Source organism: Oryx dammah, unplaced genomic scaffold, assembly GCF_014754425.2.
Source record: "Oryx dammah isolate SB20612 unplaced genomic scaffold, SCBI_Odam_1.1 HiC_scaffold_7, whole genome shotgun sequence".
Classification (NCBI taxonomy): domain Eukaryota; kingdom Metazoa; phylum Chordata; class Mammalia; order Artiodactyla; family Bovidae; genus Oryx; species Oryx dammah.
The window spans coordinates 38,925,392-38,946,272 of NW_024070191.1; the positions used below are offsets into that span (position 1 = coordinate 38,925,392).

The 20,881-nt window shown below is 46.8% G+C and overlaps 1 protein-coding gene across 2 annotated transcripts in view; it reads right to left on the reverse strand.

Moving 5' to 3' along the window:
- Nucleotides 1-20,881, reverse strand: part of RARB (retinoic acid receptor beta) — a 181,856-nt gene that overhangs the window by 134,563 nt on the left and 26,412 nt on the right. For both annotated transcript variants that reach the window (XM_040243297.1, XM_040243298.1), the window contains exon 2: nucleotides 11,970-12,118. In XM_040243297.1, the coding sequence (XP_040099231.1) occupies nucleotides 11,970-12,118 (149 nt within the window). The remainder of the gene's footprint in view (nucleotides 1-11,969; nucleotides 12,119-20,881) is intronic.

A 20,881-nucleotide genomic window follows, 5' to 3' on the forward strand; every position in this document is an offset into this window, starting at 1 on the left:
ACGACTCACCTCCCCCAAAGTCACTAAAATCATAACCTCTGATGTGATGTTTGGTCATAATTTCTATCACCTCTCAGGAAACCCCAGACGTATGCTTTCATTTCTCTGACAAAAATACAGTCTCTGCGTTGTTTGGTGAAACTGTAATATATTGTCACAATTCATTTCGGATGATGGTCTCTAGGAATTTTGTATAAGTAACTTAGTTAACCACGCCCTCCCTGGGGTCCCACACTTGCTTCAAGTCAAAAATGGTATTGATTTTTTGCTAATTTTTTTAATCGACAAACTTCTTGAAATACATACACTTGTAACATCACTTGGGGAGCAAGGCATCCCCAAGTCAACAGGTTAACTACAAACACGAGGGCTTCCTTCTCTGCTGTATGACAAGGGGAGAAAGCTTTACCAAGAACTAGACTTGAGGCTTATTTAACAAAAACAGCAAATGAGAGTGTTCTAGATATTTTTAAACAACAGACAAGCAAAGTAATTTAAACAAGCATTTATGAACTTGGTAATCATTAAAAAACTTACAAACCACTTAAAACTACCAAATGAAATAAACTATTCTCACTCAGCTGACCTGACAAAAAAACAATATAGGATTATAGGCGAATTCAGAATTCACCCTCCACTTCCTGTTTATTCCTACATCAGACGTGGAAGAAAAAAAAAAGACAGGCTTTTCCTGCTTTTTCAATCCAAAATGATTTCTCAATTTAGAACAACAGTTGTCCAGCAGAAGAGAAAAAGAAAAGTGTTTTCTCCTGTAAGAACTAAAGCTAGCAATAGCCAGACTGTCATTTCATCTGTCGAGATGTTTCTAGATAGAGCTAGATTCTAGATGTCGAGATTTTCATTTTCTTTAAAGCACTAAGAGCTCACAGTGTTTTTAAGTTCCAGTTGCTAATTCTTAAGAGTTTGCTTAAAGATATCAAAAAGAATGTATCTTTTTCAGTGAAGGGTGAAGCTTGAAGTGAAAGGCAGCAAATATGCTGGATTTTGGCCACTCAAGGCTTCATCCTGTTAATAAATTTTGTAAAAATGTTTATGAATATATCATCACAAACCCAATATGTTCTGATGCAATTCGTTATATAATTAGCATACATATAATGATACCACTTATGGGCATTACCATGCCATTTAATCTGATTTATTACCTGTCACTTATTACTATATTCATTACTATACAATTATATCTGATTCCTGATTTAAAACACTTCTTCCTTTGGGCCCACTGTGTCCAGGGCCCTACATGACGCCCTGGTAGTAATGTTCAGATGCAACACCAGGCCTGGCCTTCCTGAGGCTTATGGTGAGACAGAAGAGCCGGGCAGCAAACACACAAAGTTAATTACATCACTCGGCCACGAAAAAGATGGAAACAATGCCATCTGCAGCAACATGGACGGACCTAGAGGTGATCAGAGTAAGTGAAGCAGGTCAGACAGCGAAGGACAAATACCGTATGACACCACTTCTGTGTGGAAGCTACAGTGTGGTCCAAGTGAGCGTATTTATGAAACAGAGACAGAGCTGCAGGTCTAGAAAACAGACTAATGGGCATCAAGCGGGAGGAGGGGCGGGGAGTCTGGGACTGGCATATACAGACTACTATGTGTAAAGCAAGGAATACAGACTACTATGTGTAAAGCAAGGAAGTAATGAGAGCCTACGGTGTAGCGCAGGAACTGTACCCAACATTCCGTAGTAACGTACGCGGGAGAGAATCTAAGAAAGAGTGGACACTAGTATATGCACAACTGATTCACTTTGCTGCACACCGGAAGCTAACACAGCATCGTAAATCAGCTATGCCCCAACAAAAGCTAATTAAAAGAAATTAAGTTAGTTACAACGGGGTTAAGCGCTACAAAGGAGAACCACAGAACATGTAACCGAGAAGGGCAGGGCTGTGCTGAGGAGACGGACCGTGGGTCCTTCTGAGCCCCTTTAATGTCTGCTGACCCCGGGATGCCTACAGCTGGCTGTGCAGGACCAACCAGACCCAAAGGGATATGTGTGTGCTAAGTCGCTTCAGCCACGTCCGGCTCCTTGTGACCCTATGGACAGTGGCCCCCCAGGCTCCTCTGTCCATGGGGTTCTCCAGGCAAGAAGACTGCAGTGGGTTGCCAGGCCCTCCTCCAGGGGATCTTCCCGACCCAGGGATCGAACCCACGTCTCTTAGGTCTCCTTCCTGGCAGGCAGGTTCTTTACTGCTAGCACCATGCGGAAGCCCTAACAGAATGGATGCATTTCCACTTTTCCATGTAATTCTCCACAGGCTATTCCAGGTTCCCTTGCTTTCACACTAGTCTTCAACTTCTGCCTGGAACACCGCTGCCCCTGTCCTCGTCTGGGAAGTGCTCACACAGCCTGTGGTCACGCCATCTCTTCTCTGAAGCCCTCCTGGGAAGTGCCAGAGGAACACGGGTCCCCTTCTCTGCACCCAGCGAGCCCCGAGCCCACACGTATCACAGCCCGGAAAACACCCAGCTCCCTCCTTGCTGGCGCACTCATCATCTCGGTCAGGAAATATCTACTCTACGCCTAGTACTGAACTGCCCCGTTCCAGATATACGCTGAACACTGAGAACAAAACCCATAAAACCTTTCACTTCTCTACCTAGAGCCTGTCTCACAGAAGGTGTTTAGTAAATGACTGATCAGTGAGAGAATAAATTCTCCACTCTTGACAAGTTTTATAAAGAAAAGTTCTTTGGATCTATGAGGGGACCTAGTTCGTGGCTCAAGGACTGAAATACTGAACTTGATGGCAGCTTCATAATGCAGCTTTAGCCGCGACAGCGTGCAGACATTGTCCCATCTCTCATTATTGCCTTGAGTGTGTTGCACTGTTCTTGGGACCGGACCCTTGCAACAAACCTCTCAGCAGAAGCAACTGTGAAAGACAGGCAAAGCCCGGAATGGTTTCCAAACAGAGCATAATACTCATGTTTATCGATGTCGATTAAAAACAACAACAACAAACCAATGTCATCTCAAATGGCCCTCGTCAAATAAAATAACTAAGTGTGTTTATAATATTTAATAGAAGTTCTAAAATTAAGTGCAGACATCCATCTTCCTGATTGCAAAACTCTCTGTGACTGCACACACTACTTGCTGTCTGCCAGAAAACAAAACAAAAAAACCCAAACCAGTGGAGTGGCCGAAGGCCATTCTGGAGATGAGAGCCTCCTTCTTCAGACGAGGAAAACAAAGGCAGATGAGAAAATGGATGAAACGAGCCCCGAGGGACCCAGGGGGCTAGTGGAGTTTACCCTCTTTAAGGCTGCTTTAAATAGCAGGCGGCCGGCGTGACCACGATCAGACATGGCTCTGGGCCTCCTGGAAGCCTCACCCCTGTTCTGGTGGGGCTGGGCGCTGGCTCAGGGATGGGAAGTTTCCACCCATCGAGGGTGAAGCAGAGGGAACACAGACTGAACACCACTTGGGAGGCTGCCCAGGGCGGGGCCCGTTTGTTCACCACCCCTCCTTGGAGAAGACTGCCTTGTAAGCCCTTTCTTCTTTTACTTCTTAATGTAAAAGTGTCATTTCTTTTATGAGATGACCAAGATGACAGGGTTGTTGCTCTTTTGACGTACGCACGCACCTGTTTTTTTAATTTGTTGCCCCCATGAAACCCCACACTCTGGAACAGAACACACCACGGCTTCCTATCCTCTGGTTCAATGTGGCTGAAGCAGTCAGGTATTTTCCAAACAGGCGGGGGTTGAGGTCCAGCTGTGTGACCTTGGCCATGTTCCTTAACCTCTCTGAACCTCAGTTTTCCCCTCTGTTACCACGGTGGTCATACAGCCTACCTGCCGCAAGGCTGTCATGAGAATTAACTGAAACAGGAGTATAAGATGCTCCCGGGCCTGCTAAAGAGAAGGAATCCAGCAAGTGCAGTTTCTTCCCTGCCTGCTACTCACCCTGGACGTGTAGATACCAGGGACCCCCACACCACACAAGCTACGCCCAACCAGAATCGGTGCACCAACTGGGCTCACTGTCGCAGTATGTGCCCTTTGGCATAGGATGGGGTTCAAACGTGGGGATTTCACACACCTGTTGAAGCCGAGAGAGGTCAGGGGGCACAAGAAAGCAAGGAAGAAGTGACCCTAGAGTCGAAGTTCAGTTTCTGACCTAAAATACTGTCCCCGTTACACAGCTGACTCTCCTCAGCCCTGAGCTCTCACCCGCGTGCTGAGTCGCTTCAGTCGTGTCCGACTCTTTGCGACCCCATGGACTGCAGCCCACCAGGCTCCTCTGTCTGTGGGATTTTCCAGGCAAGAGTACTGGAGTGGGTTGCCATTGCCTTCTCTGGGGGATCTTCCCGACCCAGGGATCGAACCTGTATCTCCTGTCTGCTGCACTGGCAGGCGGATTCCTGACCACTCGGGCCACCTGGGAAGCCCCGCTCTCCCATCGACCCAGGTTCCACTCCACGCATCTTTACCAGACCATCCTTTCTTCCAACTCCAAACGGTTTGCCTGTCTGTGTCCCTGTTCCAGGAGGAGCCCGTCTGTCACACTCACTCTGTATCCATGGCGCCCAGCACAGCGACTCTGGAATACAGGTTTGGGGGGCTAATTCCACACGACACAAGGGCACAACAGAAGGAGGTGTGTGAGCACACGTCAGCTCTGGCATCCTTACCTTTTGCTGAGTGAGTGACTTGGCCACGTGTCCCCATAAGGTATGGTGTCCATTCCTCCATCCACTGAATGCTGGCATAACCTTACCTGGCAGTGGGAGGGGCATTAGCAAATGTGACCACATTTGGGCAGTGGGAGGGACAAGAGAAAATGTGACGGAGCCAGGGGTGTGCACACTGGTGCTGTCCTCTTACTGACGGGAGCCTGTCCACACCACACGAAGGAGGGCAGGCTGGGCTCACGAGGGAGCAGCCAGTCACGCTGTCAAGGTCCTGACCGTGTAGCATCAGCTGGCCCAAGCCAAGCCAGCCCGGGCAAGAAGACCTGCAGAGAATCGTAACCAATCGGATATGTCTTTTGTTTTAAGGCAAAGCATTAAGGCTTTTTGTTAGGCAGGAAAAAGTTAACTGATACAAAAGATCAAGGGATTAGATCTAGTAGACAGAATGCCTGCCCGAACAACTACAGATGGCGGTTCGTAACACTGTACAGGAGGTGGTGACCAAACCTATCCACAGAAAAAGAAATGCAAGAAGGTGAAGAGGCTGTCTAAGGAGGCCTTACAAACAGCTGAGAAAGAAGAGGAGTGAAAGGCAAAGGAGAAGGGAAAGATCCACCCAACTGAATGGAGAGTGCCAGACAATAGCAGGGAGAGATAAGAAAGCCTCCCTCAGTGAATGATGTAAAAATTATTGAGGAAAACAGTAGAATGGGAAAGACTAGAGATCTCTTCAAGAAAACTGGAAATAACAAGGGAACATTTCATGCAAAGATGGGCTCAATAAAGGACAGGAATGGCAAGGACCTCACAGAAGCAGAAGAAGAAGAGGGAGCAAGAAATATACAGAAGAACTACACAAAAAAGGGTCTTAAAGACTCGGATAACCACAGCACTGTAGTCACCCACCTACAGTCATACATCCTGGAGTGTGAAGTCAAGTGGGCCTTAGGAAGCACCACTAGGAACAAATCCAGTGGAGGGGATAGAATTCCAGCTGAGCTGTTTCAAATCCTGAAAGATGATGCTGTGAAAGTGCTGCACTCAATATGCCAGCAAATTAGGAAAACTCAGCAGGGGCCACAGGACTGGAAAAGGTCAGTTTTCATTCCAATCCCAAAGAAGGGCAATGCCAATGAATGTTCAAACTACCGCACAATTGTACTCATTTCACATGCTAGCAAAGTAATGCTCAAAAACCTTCAAGCTACGCTTCAACACTGTGTGAACTAAGAACTTCCAGATGTACAAGCTGGATTCAGATAAGGCAGAGGAACCACAGATCAAACTGCCAACATCTGCTGGATCATCGAAAAAGCCAGAGAATTCCAGAAAAACATCTAATTCTGCTTCATTGACTATGCTAAAGCCTTTAACTGGGTAGATCACAACAAACTGTGGAAAATTCTTCAAGAGATGGGAATACCAGACCATCTTACCTGTTTCCTGAGAAACCTGTATGCAGGTCAAAAACCAGTCCTGTTCTTGGACTGGTTCACAATTGGGAAAGGAGTACATCAAAGTTGTATATTGTCACTCAGCTTATTCAACTTCTCTGCAGAGTACATCACATCATCAGACTGGATGAAGCACAAGCTGGAATCAAGATTGCTGGGAGAAACATCAATAACCTCAGATATGTAGATGATACCAGTCTAACAGCAGAAAGTGAGGAGGAACTAAAGAGCCTCTTGATAAAGGTGAAAGAGGAGAGTGAAAAGGCTCGTTTAAAACTCAGCATTTAATAAATTAAATTATAGCATCTGTTCCTATCCCTTCATGGCAAACAGATAGAGAAACAATGGAAACAGTGGCAGACTTTATTTTATTGGGCTCCATAATCACTGTGGATAGTGAGTGCAGCCACGAAATTCAGACACTTACTCCTTGAAGAAAAGTTATGACAAACCTAGACAGCATATTAAAAAGCAGAGATATTACTTTACCAACAAAGGTTTGTATAATCAAAGCTACGGTTTTTCCAGGAGTCATGTACAGATGCTGAGAGTTGGACCATAAAGAAGGCTGAACGCTGAAGAATTGATGCTTTCTAATTGTGGTGCTAGAGAAGACTCTTGAGAGTCCCTTGAGACGAGACCAAACCAGTTAATCCCAAAGGAAATTAGCACTGAATATGCACTGGAAGAACTGATATTGAAGCTGAATCTCTAATACTTTGATGTACTGATGTGAAGAGCCAACTCATTGGAAAAGACCGCGATGCTGGGAAAGATTGAGGGGAGGAGGAGAAGGGGGCGACAGAGGATGAGATGGTTGGATCACACCACCGACTTAATGGACATGACTTTGAGCAAACTCAAAAAGATAGTGAAGGACAGGCAAGCCCGCCGTGCTGCAGTCCACGGGGTCGTAAAGAGCTGGAGACGACTTAGTGACCGGGCAACAGCAGATTATAAAATATATCCCATAAGCGTCTCCAAAGTAAACCAGGTGTTTCTCGAAGTAGCTGACTTGTAAGGAAACTGCTCATCTCTGGCTCTGGGCGATAAGGAGGCGGGAGCTGCGTGGGGATGAGGGCTGGAGGAACAGATAGGGAGAGTGGTCCTGCAGCTGTTGCCATCGACACCGGGCAGGCAGGAGAGGGACGCAGCTGTCCTAGGCCCACAGTCCACCAGAAAGAGCTGATGCTGCCTTTGGCATGAATGCTTTGGGCCATCAGCTTCTGAGTTTTAGAAACTGGATGGGCTTCCCAGGTGGTGCTAGTGGTAAACAACCTGCCTGCCAGTGCAGGAGACACAAGAAACAGAGATTCAGTCCCTGGGGTGGAGGGCATGGTGAAGATCCCTTGGAGGAGAGCATGGCAACCCACTCCAGCATTGTTGCCCAGAGAATCCCACGGGCAGAGGAGCCTGGCGGGCTGCAGTCCACAAAGTCAGACACGACTGAGCGACTAGGCACACACGCAAGATACGACGTATCACTGTCTACTTTTGCAGGGATCAGGAAACTAGGCCCAGAGGCCAAACATGGTCTACTGCCTGTTTTTGTAAATAAAGTTTTATTGGAACATAGCCAAACCCATTCATTTACATACTGTCTGTGGGTCCTTTCATGCAACAGTGGCCGAGTTGAGTAGCTGTAACAGAAAGCATATGGCCTCTGAAGCCTAAAATATTTACTGTCTCATCTTTACAGAATCAGTGTGCCAACTCCTGTCCTAGAGTAATCAGTGGAGGTTCCAAGTACTGGCTAGGTCTTAAGCTAAGTCTTGACGGAAAGAGGCAGTGTCTCCTTGTGTACAAGGGAACAGGGGGTTTCTGAAAGAACATTACAAGAAAGAATACTAAGATGTTAACCGATGTTACAGTATTGTGTGCTAAAGTCACCATAATACGTTAATGGCACTGCAAAACAATAACTAAGCATATAAACTGCTTACGATGTGCCAAGCACATGCTTCACAGTAACTCTTGTTATATTCACAACAGTATTACAAGGTGGTGATCTTATTAGCTCTGTTTTTCCAACTGAGAAAAGAGAGAGACAGAGAGAATTAAAGATGCTTGCCCAAGGTCAGAAAACTAGGAAGCAACCTAGCTAGGAGTCAAATCCTGGTATTCTCACTGTAGATACCACACCCTTTGAAAGCTACAAATATGGAAATATAAAATATAATAAAGGTCAAAACTTCACACAAATTCTAGCTATGCACAATGCAACTCTTTCTTAAAGACACCTGAAAATCAGCTTTACAGCTTTATACTGTTACACCTTCTCAGCTAACTACACCACATGTTCATTTTATGTACTCATGGTCCCCTGTAAAAATTTTATGCACCCTTTGTCCCCTGTAAAAATTTGCCAACACTTAGCTGGAAATCCCCTAAATGGGACATCCCTGTGGGATAGCTAGTGGTTATGTTGCCATGGCGATGCCGTGTCAACACACAGCTGTTGACCGTTCCCAGAGGTAGCCCACGGCCCGTTCATCAGCTTCGGAGGCCGATAGTGCCACCTGGTCCCTAGGGAGACAGCTGTTCTCTCCCTGAAACAACAGTCAATAAGGTCACTCTGGTCATGACAGGCAGGAGTCACTGTGGATATTCCTTCTTAAAGATGTAAATTGGGTTCTGTTTGGGAATCGTACTTTAGAGCAAGGGCTTCCAGTCTAGAGGTGCGATCTTTGATCTCCAGGCAAAGGGTGGGCCCACTCTTACAGGTCAGTGGGGGGCCATGGTGCTGATCTGCTGGTAGCCCGAAGCGGCACCATGCATGGGGCGCGTTATAAACAACCAGACTGTGGTTTGTTTGAGAAGTTGTTTCTTGACTCATTACCTTATTATTAGGAGAGAGTCCTAATAGTCTTCAATAATATTAACTCTATCAGCCTAACAGAGCTTACACCAATAAATGTCTTTTAGAAGGCATTCTGGCAATTTGTTTAAGCCTTAAAAATCTCCAGAGCCACTGACCTAGAAATTCCACCTCTACTAATTTATCCTAAGTAAGTTATCAGAAATAAACAAGAAGGCTATTTACCAAAGCATTATTTATAGTAGAGAAACACCGGGAACACCTCAGTTGTACAATAGGGGATTCATTAAATAAATTGTGATGTACCATAAACCGCTACATTAATGGTACAGCCTTATAAACTATGCAGTTGCTTACATTTTGGTCATGAAAGATCATTAAATTTAAAAAGAAAGTCAAAACCAGTGTACAACATAAAATTCTATTCTGGTAACAACAACAATAACAACATGCATATAACAGGTTTAACAGGGGTTTCTCTCCCAGGGTAGAACATTGGTTATTTTAATGTCCTATTTTTTTTTAATGCAATAAAGTCTGCACTGTACTGGTCATTTTTAAAATGGAAACAAAAATTATATTTCATTTTTTAAAAGTTATATATTTTTTTCTTTGGTGATTACAGCATACTTTTGGCTTCTTAAGCTTTTCAGTTCTATGAATTTTGTCACTATATCTTCCCAGCAAGCCAAAATGCAGACCAGTCTTTCTCAACAATCAGGGGGCAAGGCAGCCCACGCTTTCAGAGACCCACCCATAGTTCAAAGCTATCGTGGGCTTAATCCTTAAGCTGGACAACTGGCTGGCCAGCTCACCTGACCTTATTGGGCTTACTGTTCTTTACTAAAAAGATACATCCCAGCAGGACTCTGAACAGCTTTTCCAAGCTCATCAAAGTTGCTTGTACTGGTCCAGGTCTTGTTTTTGTTGGGGTTTTTCCTAAAAAGAGTCAGAATCCTGTGCAGGGGGTCAGAGAACTAGCTGACTAAGAGCTGATTAAAACAGCTTGTCTTTCGGAGATTGTGAAATAGCTTAACACGTGGGCAGGGCCTGGGATCTGGCTTGAGCAGACACGCTGGCTCTTTTCTTTTCCCAGGGCAGAAAGGGAGCAGGTGAGTGGAGTTACAACAGCCCCTATGAAGGTTTCTGGACCTCAGATGACAAAGTTTTTTGAAATAAAGGAGTGTCCTTTCATTTAACTTTCAAATGAGCAGTAGAAAATGATGTATTTATGCACTGCACAACACATGGACAGAAGGCACTGGGGTTCTCTGAACCCTTCCCAAATCTCAGGGTAAATTCAGTAGGTTCAGCGAGGGGTTACCGATATTGAGCAGTACTTCGAGGGCATAAAAGCTTCACTTTCCACCCAGCTGCCAGCTGGCCGCCATGCTCACCACCTTGCCCACTCTATCTAGGGCTACAGGAGGAAGTGGCCTTCCTTTCACGCCAGCATGATCCCAGAGAAAGAGATGTCCCTCAGGCTGTAATGAATTTCCCCAAGCGAGCCTCACCCTTTAAACGAATACATGCTCATTCAAATGACTTGGAAGGAAAAGTCACCTAATCTCTTTGCGGGCTGACGCTTGGGTGTTTGCTCACGCGGCTCTTCTGGCGGCTGGCTGTGGGTGAGTCACAGCTGCAGTGAGGGTCCCGGGTCCCTCACCACGTGTTCCCAGGCCGGCAGACACGCAGTGTGGCAGACACGGTGCACGAGGACCCCATCGGTCCTTCCCCTGCGCTCCCGCCTCTCATCTTCTGTCTTGGCCATTCCTTGGGCTGAGAGGTGGAGTTTATGTTCCCACCTCTTGCGTTAACAGGCTGGGCTTCTGACCTGCTCTGGCCAACACCAGAACGTGTTAGGAGCCAGAGCCTGCCACCTCTGGGCCTCTGGAGGCCTTGAGCGGCCTGGTGCCCTCTTCTGGAACCCTGCCCGTGGGAATAACCGGGGCCAGCCCATCGGGAAGAGAGGCCCCCAACCCCCTAACAGACAGCACCCTCAGAAGCAGAGCCAGCTGGCTAACCTGCAGCTGATCCTGTCCACGAGGAGCACAGCCAGGACCACGCGGACCCCCCCAGAACTTGGCCGAGAGCACTGGCCCATGAGTTGCAAACCAAAGAAAAGGCTGTGGTCTCAAAGCCACACCATTTCAGGATGGTTTGTCACAGACCCCGAGCACACAGTAAGTACCCACCCTCATCAGCCAAAGATAAAATGCCCTGGAGCACCTGGGGGGCTGGGGGGTGCGGAGTGGGGGGCTGGGGGGGCTGTAATTTCCCACATTAAACAACACACCTGAACTGCTGCTGGTGAGAACAGAAATTAAGCCGTGTATCTAGCGAAGGGCTTCAAGGCAGACACAAAGCCTTCGCAAGACTGTGGGTGAGTTGGATCTGCCTATGAAGTCATTCTTTGTTTCTCTTCTCTCTTTAAAAAAAAGTAAGAAGCTCTTTCACTCAATTAAGCCTGTTGGACTCGATTACGACTGTCTAGTTTGATTCAAAGCAGCCATAGAGTCTCTGACACATGTTCAGCCTCCACGGCTCCGTAGGCTGGAATTTTAAATCCAGCTCCCCTGAATTTATGACCCATACACAGTAGCGAGTCCCTACAGGCTGAAAATCAAACTGTAATTCAAAGGCCACAGGGCTGAGGAAACAGCCAGAAGATAAATCCCAATTTCAACCTTGGATTCTCTGCAAGTTGATTCAGGGGACTGTCAGTCATATTTAAAAATAAAATAAAACTACAAAGACACCAGACGGCATGTTCTAAAGAGAAATAGGGTGATGCTTTTCAGGATGCCTTCAAAAGGCTCTTGTTACCTGAAAAGAACTGCTACGGGTTATTTTAAGGGCCCTGGAACATTTGGCTTCCATCAGTCATCTGGAGAACTTTCTGCATTTTTAACTAATGAGCTATATAAGGAAGAAATAAAACCATCAAACACAGCCCAGACCACCAGACTGATTGGAGAGGCCGGGACAGATGTCAAGGTGTCCCAGACCTGGAGCTGGCACTCACCTTACACCCCTCGCAGGCGCTGACCCCATAGTGGTAGCCGGACGACTTGTCCTGGCAGACGAAGCAGGGCTTGTACACGCGGGGCGGCGGAAGCGGAGATGGGGGGCTTGGGACCAGTTCCTCGGAGCTGGTGCTCTGGGTCTCAATCGCTGTGGCGGAGATGCGGAGGGGAAGAAAAGGGAGAAGAGACGTTTCAGTTCATGACTTTCCCTCCAGTGGGTTCACAGGCCTCCGCCCGCAGTTCAGCTACAGCATCGCCAGGACAGGCCCACAAGGCCAGCTGTCAGGGTGGGCACTGCAGGAGCTACCTCTAACATGGGTCTCTGCAGTTCACAAAGCAATCCTGCGTGTCTCTCTCATTGGCAGAATGCTTCCGCACCGAGAGGGAGGTCATGTTATCACCGTTTACCCTCAAGAGAAACAGAAACTCAGAGGAGTACAGTGACTCATCCAAAACCAACAGGGCCGTGGTGGAGCCAGGACACAAAGTCAGATGCTCACACTGCACACCCAGGGCTCTTTCGACTCCTGTCCCGCCAGCTTCCAGTGTGTTTAAGAGTCTCAGGGATGACCTGCTTGACCCTGCAGTAACTTAACCAAAAGTCAGTCTCCTTAGGGCAAAGGGAGAAAATGCCCCAGACAGCCATCCAACAATGGGGAGAGTCTTCAGCTCGGGGCCAGAGCTGAGCGTGACGAAGAGCAATGGGGGCGAGATCTTTGCTATTCAGGGTCCCCCTTAGACCAGCAGATCAGCACTGCATCAGAGCTGATTAGAAACTGTGGGCATCAGGGTCCAGCTCAAGCTCATGGAGTCAGTGTGTGCTCAGCTGTGCCTGGCTCTTTGCAACCCCCTGGACTGCAGCCCGCCAGGCTCCTCTGTCCATGGGGTCTCCCAGGCAAGAACACGGGAGTGGGTCGCCATTTCCTCCTCCAGGGGATCTTCCCAGCCCAGGGATCGAACCTGTATCTCCTGTCTGCTGCACTGGCAGGTGGATTCTTGACCACTGAGCCACCGTGGAGTCAGGTTCGCATCTGAACCAAACCGCCGGGGGACTGAATGGACAAGTAATGCTTGAAGAGCACGGCACTGCATTAATAATGGCTCAGACGGATGCTGTTCTTTATTCTAGATTTACCAACAGGGGACACTCATCTTGTTATCTAACCATCCCAAATCCATGAGAAAGACAAACTTGCCAGAACGCCAACCCCCAGTATTCTCCTGTCCCTACCCCCCAGATTTATGCTCCAAATCAAAGCAAGACATGGTTCTATTTCTATTACAGGCAACACTGCTCATAAATGATGATGGAAGTAGGGGGGAGAGTGACTGAAAGTGGTCAAATAATGTTCCAGAATCTTCCAGGGTCCAACCACTTTACAATATTCAGTATATTTCTCAGAGTATTAAACTCCCAGATGTTTCACCATTCGTCATCTCCCAGACCAGCTATTCTACTGACTGGATTGTCTTGTAGCCCAACTTTCAGCAAGTCAGGCCGGCTCTCCTCCCTACACGTACTGCTCACCCATTCCTGTCCGGGATCCTGCCACCAGGCTGGCCTAGCGACTGCGAGCATCTCCCACCTCAGCTGCTGCAGAAGCCTCTGCACTGGCCTTCCGGCCCGCTCTCTTCTAGTCTCGGGCCCATTCTGCAAACACACAGTCAGATAGCTGTTCCAGAGTTAAAATCAAGCCTCTCCCGAACCTGCCCAAAGCCCTCCAGCAGTCACCGAGGACAGCAAACTCCTTGCTAGGTGTTCAGGAAGGCTCTTCCTGACATGGCGCCTTAGCGATGTCATCGGATGCAATGAGTTTCCTCCTTGACTGACCTCTAAACACGTGGTGTCTGTCCTGACCCTCGAGCAGGCCAAGCTCTGGTGTCAGTTGTACAGGCATCACACTAAGCATTCTCTGTATCTGGAAATTCCAAGACCTCCATATGTCTCGCGCCTCTTCTCTCCTACATCTTAGAGCAAATGTCAGCTCCTCACAGATGAGTTTTCTGAATAAAAGGCCCCTTCCCACTCCTGGTCACTGTATCTCATTTTCTATAAAACCCAACTAGTGTCTAAATTTAGAATGTCTGTGCACACCATCTTATATTCTGCTTGTGCTACCCCACAAGTATGGGTCTCGGGAAACCAAGGAACTTAGGTGAAATGTTTATAACTCTGCTCCAAGCCCAGAAGAGGTTCTGGCACATCATAGGTGGGTAATCAATAAATATTCAATGAATTAATATACAAGCTTTTCCAATTTTCCTTCTTTGTCTTCATTCCAAGCCCCAAATGCCCCTCTAAGTTGTTAAATGGTAAAATTAGAAACCAAATAGCTTTCAAATACTCATTTGCTTCTTTTAAAAGTAATTAATTATCCCTTTGGAAGAGAATCAACTATAATTATAGTATTTTCATAATTCAGAAGAACCTTGGAATGAATTCATTAGAGCTGTGCAGGCCTAGTAGATAAATCTAGTATAGTCTTTCCTGGGTAGCTTGGCACAATCTCAGCACAATCCGCATTTAAGATGTCACAAAAGCTCATCAGATCAGCTATCAAGCTACAGATACAAAAGGATGCCTCACACTAAGCTCATCAGCTTCATCAAAAGCAAATGAGTCATAATAGCATCAACAAGCAAACAGTACAAAATGATAGACCACTGTTTGCTAAAAATCTAGGGGAACAATACAAAATAAGCTGCAAGGATACAAGGAGCTTCCCGGTGGCTCAGTGGTAAAGAAGCAACCTGCAATGCAGGAGACGCGGGTTTGATCTCAGGATTAGGAAAGATCCCCTGGAGAAGGAAATGGCAACCCACGCCAGGATTCTTGCCTGGGAAATCCCATGGGCAGGGGATTCTGGAGGGGTACAGTCCATGGGGTCACAAAGAATCGCACATGTCTTAGTAACTTAACAACAGGACCAAAAACAACAATAAGGATACAACATGGGGAATAGAGCCAATATTTTATGGAACATAAACTTTAAAAGTTGTGAATCACTATAGTGTACATCTGTAACTTATACAATATTGGACATGAACTATATTTCAATTTTTAAAAAACCCAAGATACTGCTACTGCCGTTATCCTGAGTTACCCTTGATTATAAAATGCATAGTTATTCTACATTATCATTTAAGAAAGAGTACTGCCAATTAAATTATGACCCATGAGTGCTTGTGAGACACAGCCTGATTTCAGAGAAGTTAAAAAATTAAAAGCTTCTGGAGCCCTGAAAAAAAAAAAAATCTAAGAAAACAAACCCATACAGAATTACCCACAATCCTTTCACTCAGAGAAAATTACTGTTATCTTGGCATCTATCCTTCAAAACATTTTACCGTGAATGTAAATGTTTTTCGTTTTTAAAAAGTGGAATTATAGTGTAAATTCTGTTTGCAACTTTGTTTAACTTACTGTCATGAGTTTGTTTCCTTGTCAATAAATATTCTTTCCCATAAAACATTCCATCATGATGAGTATCTTTGTAGCTAATCTCAGCACATCTCTGACTATGTCTTTAGGATAAAATCTCAGAAGTAGAATCATTAATTCGAAAGGTATAGTTATTTTGTTATTTCCAGAGCGGCTGTGTCAACTTACACTCCTAGGTATCAATGTAAGTGAGTCTGCCCCTAAATGCCTCCTAGAACTTTCTGATTGGTTTTATCTGTGTGTCTTTAGTTCCCCTCCAGGGCCCAAGCTGGGTCATCACCACCACAGTTGGTCCTGAGTTGCGTGCAGGGTGGGGAGAGTGTATTTTAACGTCCCACTGGCTCATGTAGAACAGCTAATCTGGCTGGTTTAGCAAAGTTGTAAATAGAGTCCTGTTAGGGCTGGACTCAGCTGTCAGAGCTGCCTCCTAAATTTTAGAAGTGGGTGTAATTTCCATAAATACGCCGCTTCGAATTCATGTGTTGAGAGCGTCCAGCATCCCTCCCTCCCAAAGAGAGGAAACAGAACTGCAGGCAAGCTAATCCCAAGCAACTTTGGCAAAGCATCTGAAAGGGGAGAGGCCTCAAAATCCTGAGACATGTTATAAAAGGTCAGTAAAAGCCTTTCCAGTGGAGGAGAGTCACTTATAACCAAAGACGGAATCAGAAGACTTTTTCTGAACAGTTGTACAGATGAAAATGTTCTATTTGGAAGCAATCAATAGTGAACGGTGTGGACTTCTCCTAAGGCTGTGGTGATTTCACCAGCAGTGGTATGAACTTTCCCATATTTGTACAACGGATGCTCATGTGTTTAATTGTTTAAATCCCTGAGCGGCTGTAACATGCCAAGCGTATGTTATATGCTACGGACGGTACATGGTGTAATCCCTTAGCCTTGACAAGTTTGGCCCAATATAGAGTAAACTAACAATTAGAAATATAATACAGTGGTTCTCAAACTTGGCTGTATATTAGAATCACCTGGGGAGCTTTAAAACTTCCTAATGCTTAGGCTGTATCTATGACCGATTACGCCAGAATGCCTGGGAGTGGGAGCCAGGCATCAGCGCTTTTAAAAAAATATTCCCAGGTATTGAATCCAAATTGCAGCAGTTTGGGAACCACGGAGAAATGACATATCAGAGAGGGCTGCTGCTGCTGCTAAGTCGCTTCAGTCGTGTCCGACTCTGTGCGACCCCATAGATAGCAGCCCACCAGGCTCCCCCGCCCCTGGGATTCTCCAGGCAAGAACACTGGAGTGGGTAGAGAGGGCTATGTAAGCCTTATGCAGCGCAGAAAAATCATGGGAGTCTTCCCAGAGGTGACCAGGCTGTTTTGAAGAATGAAGTGATTCTGTTGCGGTTTGCCAAGTGAATCCTACATATGCCACGCGTGCTTCCCACACAAACATAAATAGAAAAGACTTCTATGTCACGAGAAACAATGATCTTTGGAAAAAATTTCCCATTGGTGGTAAAGAATTAACTGACTGTATACAGTCAAACTCCCCCCCCCAAACTGGATAATCGCGGGTCTCTCACTTCTTCCGTGTGGCCCACGACACTGAGAACAATGCGAAGCAAAAAAAGAAAAATCTCGGTGGTGCCGTGAGACTGCCCAAGCTGGCTTTTAGCAAACAAGCCAACATGAGCTCCAGAATTACGAGGATATGGCATCAATATAAAAGCGGATGTGAACTTCAAGGCAATCTCTGGCTTTTTCCGCAACACAGCAAAAACATAACTTTGGCCAAGTTTTATTAGTGCTCCTCCTCCCCCGTGGCCCTCGTTTATTTCCACCCCAATGAAGACAGCGGGGAACAAGCCAGGTGGACAGCCCACAGCTCCCTTCAGCTCTGGTGTTTAAGACAGCGACAGAGTGCCTGGCCATTGATCTGCTCCCTGTCATCCTGCTTAAATCAATAATCTATTAGTCCCTTTAAATGAGAGTTAGATTCATCAAATGCCCTTGAGAGGCCTCAAACATTCTGTTCCTTATTCCGAGCAAGCACAATCAGTCTATGGAATGATAAAATTTTTGCTCAAAAACTCTGCAGGCTCAGCAGACAACGTGTCCTGTATTACCTCATTCAGCGATGTCAGGCAGGCCGAAGAACGCAGTTTTTAGACTTCCCAGGGGGGAGAAAGAGGCTGGTGTCATTCAATAAAACGGCACTCCAGCCATCCTGTGGCAACTTCAGTTTGGGGAAAAGCAGCCTTTGAGGACTCATCCGGACCTGCTTTTTCTTTATTTCCCTGCTTACCTAGTGTCCTGTTCAGTTTTGGCTGGTGGCTGCCTCCCCGACAACAGCAGCCTCCAGGGCTGCATCCAAACTGCGCACCAGCCCGGCTGTCAGGGAACCGCCAAGGCAGGAACTTCTGTGCTCGGGCGAGGTGGATGTTTGGTTCTACGGGTCCCTGCCCAGAGCAGAGTCAGCACCAGAGGTGCTCAGGGGCCTTCTCCAGGCTGCCAAAGGAGACAGCCAGTCCACACCTGCACTAACAGAAGCTTCTAGCCCATATTCTAAACCTCTCCGTTCCTGCCACGCAGTGGAGGCTGTCACTCAGGCAAACAAAGCTAGAGGCACCTTCCTTGCAGAAAAGCCATCACAAGTCTTGATTGCCTTCATACTAACTCTCCTCCAGGTGTGTCGGGACCACGATCAGCAGCAGCCTTCTGGGGGGTGGGGGTGGGGGGTGAGGAAGGCTTTTGCTTTAAATGAGTGATTTTCAGACTATCTATGGTAAAGGACCATTTCTTTTTTTGTTGTTTTCATTGATAGTAATAAAAGCAAATCTCGAGGGGGAAAAAGATACAAAATGAAATCTCCAGGAAAAAAGGAATTTCAGAAAAGATGCTCAAAACACAAGCTACAAGTTAAAAAGAGGAAAAAAATCCGATTTTTTTCTAGACATAAAATTACTCTGGACAAATTGTTGGACAAATTTCTAAACATCTGCTCTCGCTGCCCCATTCTTCCAGGACTGGCAAGGGGCTGAAGCTGGCACTGTGAGAAGCACAGCTCTGAAGGACTCCAAACTCTGAGGTTGTTTGCAGACAAAACAAAAACAAACTAAACGAAGTCTCCACTGACCAGATTCTGCACAAAAGCAGAATACCAGCACTCCCAAGTGTCACAGCTTTTTAAAACACTGTCACAACTCTGGAGGTTTAATTCACTCCAAAATAAAAATAATAATAATGCTATTGCATGTTAAGAGGAGGACTTGGTGCTTATAACTTAACTCACCTGAGAAAACACAGTATAAATGTCCTTGTTGTTACAACACACCTGAGCGTCATTTAAACACACAGAAAGCTTCTAACAATAGCTCCCTTCACAATTCCTAACATGCTTGGCATTCTTCTAAAGGTTAGATTAAGCAGCAGATAACATTTTTAAGAGAAGGCCCAGTGTACTGTTTTTCTTTTTCTTTTTTTTCTTTGTGAGAATTAATTTACAGCTGGGTAAGCCATGTTGACAGACTCCAGTGTTTTACGTTGGGCCTGATTAGACGCAGGCGGGACAGGCATCCCGCGTCACGAAAGCCTTGCCTTTTTTACTAGAACCTTCGATGATTAAGACAGTATTTTAATACACTCTCTGGGCAGCCGAGCCTTAAAAGAAAAAGAAAGGAGCTGTAAAGCAAAAGGCATTTCCTGCATGGCCCCGGGGAATTTCGAGCCCCGAGATCCGGGACCGGGTGGGAGGGAGTCATTTCAGCTAATTAAGGGAGAAGCGCAAAGTGCTGCATTCGGTCAAAACATTCAGTTGGGTTTCATTTTTGTTGGCACCGAAGAGAGCCGGTCTGGATTCCCCCCACCCCTCCTTTTTCTGTGGACGCACTGCAGGATCGCAAGGCCCACAGCTCACATACATTAGGGAGAAAGTCAAAGGAAACGCCAAAGTTCAACCAAAGTACAAGTAATTAGAACCAGATTCTGCGCTGCGGGCGCGTACGCATGCGCGCGCGCGCACGCGGCCCTCTATTAAAATATTCTTTACACGTGAGAGCGGGGGACCTCGGTGGGGCCGCTCATTTAATTTTCCAGTGGGGGTGGGGGCGGGGTCTGCTTTTAATCATCTTTCAGGAAAAGCGGTTTGTTTCCACACTCGGGGGATTTTTCAAATCTGTGAATCGCATTTTGAAAATTAGGTGATTGCCAAAGAAGAAAAACTCGGGTTTGGAACAGTCTCGCCTCGCTCCGCTGCTGGCTTTGTTATCCCTAAGCAGCTCCGAGATCAGTCCCGGGTCTGGGGAAGGGGAGGGGAGGGGGACGCCGGGGCGGGCTCCGGCAGTCTTGACTCAGTAACCTGCCCGTGACCCTGAAGGAGTGTGTGCTTGCCCGGGTCGCCCGGGATGCTGGCCCACGGCTGGGGCTGGCGCTCTGAGAACCTCTGCTATTCTCACCGCGCGGGCAACAGGTGCTGAGCACAGGCAGGGGACCAGAACGGCGGGGAGGACTTTTGATTTTCAAGCCCTTAAAGAAAGGCTGGCCTTCCAAGCTGCGGCCCCTGCCTCGGCACCACTGGGAGCCCGGTGGAAGGCGAGACTCCCGCGCGCCCCGCCAGCCCCGCCCCTGAAGTGCCTGCCGAATCCAAACAGGCATGTTAACAAAAGCCCCAGATAATTCCCAGGCCCAGCAGCAACATCGGAGACACCCGGACATAAAAATGCCTTGTTACTGTCCTAACCTCTCCGGAATCCCAAACAATCTGCTGAGTCAATTTGGCACGGGGACTGTGCCGGCTTCCCCTTTGCTCAGGTCCGCCCCGAACCCTCCCCTCCTTGGGCAGTTCGTCCATTATTCAGATCTCCAGGCTGCCAGTGTGTTTATGCTCACCAGAAGCCTGCATCTTCTCCCACAGAATTTTGGCAGTGGTTTTTAGTTGGCGGAAGGGGGTCAGAGTTGGAGGGCTGAACTAATAGCACCCACCATTTGCTGAGCACGTACTAAGCGCCCAGGACTGCCTCAGAGTCTGAAACTAAGGCAGAACCGCATTGACTCCGCCTCCAGCCCCCGGGGGAAGGAAGGGGAGGGCCCCCGAAGTAGGCGCCTTAGCATCCCAGAAATTTAAACACAAGACTACTAGTTTCACAAGAGATTTAACTGGCTGACTAGATACTCTTAAGATTTTTTTTTTTTTTAATGTGGACCATGTTTAACGTCTTTATTGAATTTGTTACAATATTGCTTCTGTTCTATGTTTTGGTGTTTTTGACCAGGAGGCACGTGGGATCTTAGTTCAGGGAGCAGGGATGGAACCCACAGGCCCTGCATTGGAAGGCGAGGTCTTAACCACTGGATCTCGAGGGAAGTCTCCATGTTACTCTTGTTTCACTCAAACCCACAGCTTTTAAAGCTTTTTAACCCACCTCCTTTATCTCCTTCCTCTGCTAGGAAGATCACTAGGCGTGGTCCGCTAAGGCATATTTACTGGCATTGGAGAACTCCAGGGTTGGGT